The 10055-nt window shown below is 36.8% G+C and overlaps 1 protein-coding gene across 1 annotated transcript; it reads right to left on the bottom strand.

The window, feature by feature from the left end:
- Positions 1-959: 959 nt before the first annotated feature.
- Positions 960-2178, bottom strand: LOC121799495 (probable membrane-associated kinase regulator 6). The gene is made up of 2 exons (XM_042198886.1): positions 1354-2178; positions 960-1246 (listed from the first exon to the last, which is right to left on the bottom strand). Exons 1-2 carry the CDS (start codon positions 1973-1975, stop codon positions 1239-1241), a joined length of 630 nt encoding a protein of 209 aa, XP_042054820.1. The 5' UTR covers positions 1976-2178; the 3' UTR covers positions 960-1238.
- Between the last annotated feature and the right edge of the window lie 7877 nt (positions 2179-10055).

A 10055-nucleotide genomic window follows, 5' to 3' on the forward strand; every position in this document is an offset into this window, starting at 1 on the left:
TTACGCATTTCCAATAATAAGATCTTTACTACAACTTATTAGCCTCATGGATCAAGAAACTGGCAATAATAACCGACTAGAAGTCTATAATTACATGCTGTCTGGCAATTAGCATAGTTTCAACCAATGCACAAGTTTGGAACCTTTTCATCCTTGCCCTTTTCACATCTTGTTGCCGTGGTGAAATTGACTGGGACTGGGGGAGTAAGGCCAAATACATGTGGTTGGTTAAGACAAGAGTCGAAAACACTGAGTGAGGACAAGTAGGATGTCTTGGTCCCCCACAATCTCGGCTAACTTGAGATGTATTTGAAGCTTCAAGTTTTAGACTCTAGCGAATCATGATTGTGCTATCGAGCGAATATGTTGCTGTTTTAAGGCCTATCATAAGCAACATGTTGCCCTGATGGAGCCTCCACGTCCCCGGATGTTCCCCAACGAAAGAGTTAGGTTTCTGTTGCTTGTAGCATTTGAGATCCTTTAGTTCATGGTCCATGTAATGTTCAAACTTGGCAGGAATTAGGCATCACTCATGTAAATGATCACAGCAGATTAGTGCAAAAAATTGATTTTTAATAAGTTCTTTTTTCATGCTCATGATGTAATAGTGTTGTTTTGAATGATGTGGATATGTTATATAAGTTGGCAATGAATCTTCTGCTATTTTCATCTGTTTGTTCTTGTTGGGTAAATGTTTTTATTTTTTTTTGTGATGGTTGTGGACCAAATATTAATTTTGCTTTAAAACACATTCACAAAAATTAGAATAAAGAATTCAAAACAAAGAAACAAAAAAAAAAGAGAAATGGTAACATGTGAGGCCCCTCTGAAACCTCATCCAAGTAGCATCATGCTAACTAACAAGATGCCAGAGGTGTATATCTTCTTCTGCAACAACGAGCCGTTTGATTTCTTTCTCTTAAATGATGAACATATGAAGGCAAACACAAATCATAATATTATCATGAAAAGAGTGTCTATAGATCTATTTTTCTCCAGGACAAATAACAGATGATATGTACAGTGCGGAGAAATTTTCATTTTACAACACAAGGATTGACAGATTGCACAATGCCTTGAGTGGAATTCCAAAATTATTGTCACACTCTTTTCCTTTTAAATACTAAAAGGAAAAAAAAAAAACTATGAGAAAATTACATAACAAGGCTTCATTTCTTGAGTTTGGTTTCTGTTCTGCTTGATCATGTTGTGCCTTCTCTGTGCAGATGAAAATTCCTTTATTTTTCTGTTTGAAAAAAATAAATTATTAGTCCTATGAAAACTTTTATAATCAAAATAAAATTTCAAAAAAAAGAAAACAAAAAAATCAGATGGACTTAATAGCTCAACTACCTATTGATCTTTTACAGTAGAGAATTGCTTCATGGATTGAGCTTTCATCACCACACCAAGCACTACTAGCACGAGACGGGCTCAATCTAGGCGATGTTTGAGGGGAACCGCCCCAACTCCTGAGGGCAGAAGCTGAGCTAGGCCTTGGTGATGCCTGCAGAGAATTAGTCCAGCTCCGAACCTCACAGACCTTTCTCTCAAGATCATCAACTCTACTGTTGTTCCTCGAGCTTTTGTACAAAGGCCTAATCAATCCAACACACTTGTGCAAGATCCACTTTGATGATCTTCTCCATTTCTCAACCAGACAAGACTGCTTCTTGCATCCATGATCAAATGGACTTTTTGTTGCATACGAGGAAAGAGGCGATGCAGGGGCGTAATCTGGAGTCCTTTTCAAGGTATAGACCGGCGTGAGCTGCCCGTGTGCAAATATTTCATCAGCATGAACAAGGGCAGCATGGAATGCTGTCAAAGAAACATCAAAGTTGAAGTTTTGATCCTTTTCACATGATATTTGGGGTGAGATAATCTCAGTTAGGACATCAAGAGAGTGTTGATTTCTGTCCACTAACCAACTGTAAGAAAAACTCTCTGTGGCTAATGGTTTGGAGTTTTCCATGGGGAATGGGGATTCTTTTCCCAAGTGCAAGTGCAGTTTTGGGAAGAGAATTAGAGGTAGTAGTGGTTTTTTAAACTATAAATTCTAGATGGAAAAGTGTGGGAATTCTTTATATTGCAACTATGGTTTATTCATCAACTGCTCATGGCTTGTCAGTTGTCACATAAAAGTCTAACTCTAGTTTGGTACTAATATGCAATTTTGATTAACTAACATGCCTCAAGAATATATCAATGTATGAAAGTGAGTGAATGAACATATTTTCTTTATATCTCCCACAGGCCACATTTATATCATGTGTTGTTACTTTTGAGATTAATTATCTGGCAGTCTAGTTTCTTGTTTCCCCCTTTTCTTGGTCTCCTTGATGTAGGTGGAATTTCTGGTGCACACAATACTTTATCCTTCACAAAGATTAGGAAAACACTCATATTTTGCAGACCACACATTGGACTAAACAAGCCATGTGCAACAAATTCGATCAAACAAAATGATTGTATTCCATCTTATAATCATCCAATCATATACTACTAGTTTACTTGATCATGATCAATGAAGAATTTTTTGATCTTTTTTAAATATTTGGACATGAATTTATTCTAAGATCATAAAGCTTATGACATGATACAAAAGAGGCAACCTTAGTGAGTGGACCATAGAAAGTATATACGCTGCTGGATGTAATTAAAATAAAGTCGTTGCAATCTGAATATATTTATAATTCTGTCGAATGCATTTGGAATGTAGATAGTGAAATTCAGACTTGTAATCATTACTATAACAACTAATAAACATTAATGGATCCTCAACAAAATAATTAAATAATATTTGCCACTAGCTAGTATAATACTGAAAGGACAAATTCATTATTCATTTTAAAGAAGGTTTGTGGGCAGAAATGCAGCAAATTGGTAGCTGAATAGGGCATGGACCATGTAGAAGCTGACAATTATGTGCTTCCAAATTTCATCACAAAATTACTGTTACACCTCATGAGTGATATAAAAATACGTGATACAACATCTACTGACCGACAATTATTTTCTAGAAACACATATATCGTTCATGCCATAGATATGGTTAAAAATGAGCTTTTTTTACAGACCCAAATAACTGTATTAAACACGTTTGCAGTTGCTATTGCTTATGTTGTTCTAAAACAAAATAGAATTTAGCATCCACTACGAATTTTAATTAGTTGGAATCGTCACACATGCACTTCCAATAATGGTGAATGTTCTGTTGTTTTCACCTTGAAATTGGATTCACAAATTTAACAAAAAAAATGTAAATAAAAAGAGCAAAAGTAGCAGACAAGGGTCCCAATCTGTGGGGGCGAAATGCAGAGGAAAGCAAAAAAAGGATCAAGTAAACAAGAGAAAGAATTAAAATTTTGAACAAAGTTGAGGTACCAAATTTTGATTTCCGCCAACATTAACTAAAGCTTGTCTGCTCATTTCCCTAATTATTTTCCAGACATTTGTTTTGTGCCTTTTAATGATGTTAACTTTAACAATTTTTCATATTTTGATGTATATAAATTTGCATTCGGAAGTCGTAAGCAATGTTCGAGCAGATATTCGATTTATCAAAAGAAGAAGCTGTGGCGCTTTTTTTTTTTTACCAATATGTTAGTTTCTGCAACTTGTGAAGTAAATAAAAGCGGTAAAATTATTCTGGACTTTCAATTAAATAAAAGTCTACTTGCAGTCTTGCACATATTTTGGAACAAGAATATCGGGGCTCGATTAAGACATTCAACACAAAATCGAATTTATGTTAAAAAAATGACATAGACGAATATCGTGCAATGAGAAATTAATACTACTACTATTTTACATATATGCAATTAGTTTTAGTGTTGGAGTAGTATTTTGATTTACTTCTATCATGATATCACAAAACTAAAATCTCAGTACCATTTTTAGCTATCATCATTCCAGTTTTCATTTGAATAGTCAGTCCTCCACTGCATCTAAGATGGGAATGATCATCCATATTCATTCTTCTTCCTTCTAATTTTAATATTTAACAAAATACATTGTATATTATGTTACTCGTATATTAGTATTGTTATTTTGTAAGTATATAAGTAAAACTCCATAACAATGTCTTTTATGATAATTATTCCATACATAGTTATAAGTAATATTTTTATTTATAATAGCAATATATTTTAAACATTACAAAAATTGTGCTTAATGGGCCGAAAGAAATTCCCTATTTGTGTGAGATCATTTGGACGTTGGTGGGAGTTCAAAGTGGCACAATATCACATTGCATAATGAACTTAATGAATATGTACGAATTTTGAAAAACGACAAGCCATACGTGAGAAATGATAACTTTTAATAATAAGAAAATAAATACCATATAGTATTTCAAACAAAATGACGTACGGTGATGTAAGATTACTAATTAATTGATTCGATCTCCACAAATACGAAGGTTCCATAGTCGACCTAACCAACATAGATGAGTTAAATTATTGACTCGACTTTAATCAAATTAGTAGACTTGGAGTTTAAGTTTCGTAGAAGAATTCAAATGTTATAAATATCTCCGCCATAATATTGTTTACCGTTTTAGCAATAAATGCTTTGAGACTATAATGAAGTTAGCATGATAAACCAAAGTGCACGACCATTGAACATGTTTATAAATAATTTAATTACTATGCTTTATGCATTAAAACAAATATTCACCGAGTGACGAGGAATTCGTGTTGTAGTGAAAACAATGCGGCACATATATTTATATATCAATATTTGAACGTTTTATAAATAATAGTACGCACTAATAAGGAGTAGTACAACTTTTGATATCCTAGTTTTTATCATTTTCTCTATTATTGTGTTTTAAAAGTTTTTGGCACTTAAAATCACAAAGGGCACGTTCGGGTATATATATATATATATATATATATATATATATATATATATATATATATATATATATATGATTAAATACTTAAATCGATATATTTCATGTGGGTCGTTAAAATGACATGATATGTTACATTTCACGTGTTCAATAACATATATTGGGCAATATTGTAAGAGCATCTCTAATAAGAATAGTCCAGCTATAACCCAGCCACAAACTTCTTCTGCCACATCATCAGCACTAAAACTCCTCCTGCCACATCATCAGGACAAGCAACTAGACAAGCAATAGCCCAGCCACAATACACAAAATTATTAAAAATAAATAATTAACAATCACACAAAATACGGAATTAAATTTACGACACATATACGGAAAATTCAATAATAATATTAAAATTTTAAAAAGAACATTAATTAAAAAAAAGTACATTAACAAAAAAAAATTACATTAATTTAAAAAAAACTTCTACTCCACGCACGAGCCCCCCGCCTCACGCCTCGCCGTCGTCGTCGCCATCGTCGCCATTGTCGCCGCTATCCGGGACCCCCAAATCTGCGGCATCTGAGCCCGCGTCTGATCTCCCCACCTGTGCCGCGGCGGCAGTCAAATCGGCTCGCATACTCACGAGCAGTGCGTGAAAAAAACTCTTCTCCTCGGGGTCAGTGGCATTCTTCCAGACATATATGACCTTGTAGCGTTTGTTGGCGCGCCAAGAAGACGAGGTCGGTTGTCGGGCTGCCAATAGTCGGGGATGGCGACTGGACCTCCTCGGACCTCTAGCGAGCCCGTTGTGCTCGCCTTTGACCAACCGGGTGAGTGAGGTGAGTAAAGGCGGGAGGGGACGGGGTCTCCTGCGCATCTTCAGGGAGGTCGTGGGAACCGCCGCTGCTGCCGCCGGCGTAATCACTGGTATAGTTCAGGCACTACTTCTTCGGCCAGCCAGCATCGACTCCTGCCCGAAACTTCTCGGAGTCCATTAGCACCAGGTAGCAGTTCCAGTAGGCTCGTTGTTGTGCTCCATTTCGCGTTGTTGATCTTGTACAAAAATTAAGATAGAGAGAAAACTCGTTAAAACAAGTGGTGCAAATAAAAATGACGTGCAGATCGCGTATATATAGTGTTTCAAAAATTAAATAAATAAAAAAATCCCGCTAGCCGATCGTTCGTCGATCTGGCAGTGGCGTATCTAGGTGGGAACAAGGGGGGTACAACTGTACCCCCAAAATTCATTATTTTAACATAGTTTTCAGTATTGATTCACACAAGCATGTTTAGTCCAGTGGCAAATTACTAGCCATTTCTACATTGTGGTCCGTGTTCGATTCCTAGGAGTCGCGAATTAAAGCTTTTCTTTGTATTTATTATCTTTTTCATGTTTTTTCAGTTATGATTGTACTGCTTTTAACTCATACTGATCACTTGCTCTTATATATTTTTTTATTTTTGCACTCACATTTTCTTTACTTTTTTTTGTTTCTTTTAGTTATGTAGTAGTAGTATTCATTTGTACTCCTATTTTCTTTCTAGATATTAGATTATACTTTAAGATTTAATTTTTTTCGTATTATGCTACTATTTTTTATTGCTTTGATTTTTATATTATACCCTATTACTATATTTTATCATTTATGTAATATTATTTGTAGTAAAACTCATATTTCAAATAAAAATATTCTTACTTTTTTTAATTGCTCTGTTTTTTATATTATACGCTATTATTTTTATAATTTTATATAATATTATTTTTAATACAATTCATACCTCAAATAAATATTCTTGGTATTTACAATTATAATTATATTTAATGTAATTTTATTTATATTGTATAATTATTTATTGTACAATTCATACCTCCAGATCATAAATCCTGGATAAGCCACTGCCTATTATACACCCAAAGCATCTTTTACCTACTATGCACGTTGAATATGGTAGTGATGAATGCACTGGCGGAACCAATTAAGGACAAGGGGGACGGTGGTACCCCAAAATTCTGTAATTATTGTTATTTGAAAGTAACCAATGTCAAAGCTATCACAATGGTCCAATGGTGTTGCACTCCTTTCTCATTACTTAGATCACCTGTTTGATTCTATTTGGACACCAATTTAATTTTCTTATTTTGTTAAAACAAACCATTGGAAATATTTTCAATAATACTTTCCCAAAATAATGTAAAAGATGATTTCTGAGTAACGGTATTATATAATGTAAAAATTTATCGCACCCCCAAATCAAAAGTTCTGGATCCGCCACTGCGATCTGGCGCCTGCAATGGCGGCCAAGAATCGGGGTGCGCTCGCTATTTTTCTCGCCGATTTGGCATTCGCTGGCTGTAATGGTTCGGCGAGCGGACCGGCGAGCGCCAAGAATCGGCTAGCCGGTGCGCTCGCCGCTACTGGAGATGCTCTAAAAGCATTAAAAAGTGAAGTGTGAGTTTATAAGTTATTCAAAATCGTGAATTTTGTGTTATTTACTATTCAAAAAATGCGAACAAGCATGTCTTACACGAATATAATCACTTATAAATGAGCAATTTTCACTCACTAATTAGCAATTCCACTTGGGTAATTCACATTTACAACATGTTTTCAATAAATTAAATATTGGGTCTAATATAAAAACAAAATAACAGTTGCTGCCAAAAAAATATTGAAGCATGCATGTAGTCCTTTAAATTCAAACGATGATGGTCAAAATAATACAACTAACTGAAAAAATGACCACTTCTCAAACATTAATGCAGCACACCGAAATATTGGTATACTATGTATTTTCGAGTATTAAACGTTACGAAGTAGCGAATTTAAATAGTTAGTACTTTCCTTTATACTTTTTTATAATATAGTACAGTTTTTAATGAATGCGACAGAAAGTTTCATGAGATTAATCACAGAAAGTGATTACTGGTACTTAGTAGTTACTAGTTAAGTTATACACATAATATTATTAATCTTGTCTTAACTACTAAGTTTGTTTCAACTTTCAATGGACCATAATATTGGCCAGATGTTAGGTTTGATCTTATCATACAATTTAGAGCATCCACATCCGTGCTCTTGCCAACGAGCACGGATGTGGGTCCGGACCCACTTTTACTCCCTGCTCTTAGGCAAGAGCACAACACCCACATATGTGCTCTTCCGCAAGGACAAGCTCAAGGGTCCCACCATTCTATTATTCAATTTAAATAAAAACATTTCCACAAAATTAAAATACATTAAAAATATCCGGAATACTATTACAAATTACAAAAAAAATTCAAAATTACATAATTAAAATCCTAAAAATTTAAAAGTACATAATTAAAATCCTAAAAATTAAAAATTACATAATTAAATTCATAAAATTAAAAAAACCCACTACTCGTGGCCGAATTTCGCCCAAATGTGTTTGATTAGGTCTTCTTGTAGCTCAATGTGGGCTCGGGTATCGCGCATTGTGTTCCTTGTTTCGATCCTCTCGCCCACCGTCGTATGCACACCTCGGCGTGGGGGAGACCTCGCGGTTGAGCTTCCGGCTTCATCCTCGTCGTAAAAGCTAGCCGCCATCGGTCCTTCGTCAGCTATAATCATGTTGTGCAAGATAATACACGTGTACATGATGTCGGCGATATTTTTCATGTACCACAGCCGAGACGGGGCCTTCACAATGTTGAATCGGGTTTGAAGGACCCCAAAAGCTCTTTCGACGTCTTTCTGAGCGGACTCTTGACGCTGCGCAAAAAGAACCCGTCTCGGGTCTTGCGGGTTGCTGAGCGTCTTCACGAAAGTCGACCACCTTGGGTAGATACCATCGGCGAGATAGTAACCCATGTGGTATGCATTTCCGTTGACGGTGAAGTCGATCGCCGATGAAACACCATTCAAAACATCATTGAAGAGTGGTGAATAATAGAGCACGTTCAAGTCGTTGTTGGATCCAGCAATACCAAAATATGCATGCCAAATCCATAGGCGGTAGTCGGCGACTGCTTCAAGGATAAGTGTTGGGCCGCCTCCTTTGTGGCCGCTTAAGTGTTGCCCCCTCTAAGCAGTCGGGCAATTCTTCCACCTCCAATGCATGCAGTCAATCCTGCCAAGCATATCGGGAAAACTATGGATTGTTTCGTGAAGACGAAGCAACCGTTGGCAATCATCGGTGGTGGGTGCCCGAATGAATTCCTCACCGAAAGCTGAACGAACGCCGTCGCAAAAATTTTTAAGGCAAAGGATTCCAGTTGACTCACCGACATGCAAATACTCGTCGAAGAGGTCAGTCGTTTGCCTAGTAGCAAGTTGTCGGATGGCACACGTACACTTCTGCAACGCCGAGAGACTTTGCCGACCGGTTGCGTCTGTACTTGTTTGAAAGTATTCAACACGGATGGATAATGTGTTGACAATACGCATAAACAAGCATTTTGACATGCGAAAACGGCGCCGAAAGTAATCTTCCGGAAACCACGGCTGGTCGGAAAAATAGTCGGCAACGAGCCTTTCGTTGGCTCCCTCCCGGTCACGATGGATGTAGCGGCGAGTTGATCTAGTTGGTCGAGGAGGAAGGGCGAGGGTATTCGCGGTGACATAGGCTTCATAGGCGGCACGATATTGTTCATAGTATTCTTGTTCTTCGCCCTCCGCTTCCGCAATGAGATTGGTGAAATCCATTTGAGAGGGTTTGAGTGAGAGATGAAGATATAGATAAGTTGTATGAAAAAATATGAATGAGAGATGCATGCGAGATGATTTGATGTGAAAAATGGATGATAGATGATTTTGGGAATAAAAATAAAAATAAAGCAAAACAATTCCAGAAAAACGGTAAAAAACGGCCATATTTTTTGGAATCTGATTTTTTTTTATTTTTGGTATTATTTTTGATTTTTTAAAATAAAAAAATGAATTCCCAATGGAAATGCCGGTGGCCATCAGAACGCGCCACGTCAGCTGCTCGCTGGCACGGACGTGCTTGATGCATTGAGCAGCGCCGCGCTAGCGGCAAGAGCGCAGCGGCGAGCAGGTGGTACCGCGCCGCTGGCACGGACGGACGGGCGGGTGTCCACTCACCCCTGCCGATGCTCGTGAAACACAAAGTGTTGGTCCTAGCGAGCGTAGCTTACGAGGTGTTGGAAGAAAAAGATCGTGAAGAATCAAGAAGCGGATTTTCCTACAATCACAATTAATAGGGAAGATTAGCAATTGATTTTTAC

Source organism: Salvia splendens, chromosome 4 (genome assembly GCF_004379255.2).
Source record: "Salvia splendens isolate huo1 chromosome 4, SspV2, whole genome shotgun sequence".
Taxonomy (NCBI): domain Eukaryota; kingdom Viridiplantae; phylum Streptophyta; class Magnoliopsida; order Lamiales; family Lamiaceae; genus Salvia; species Salvia splendens.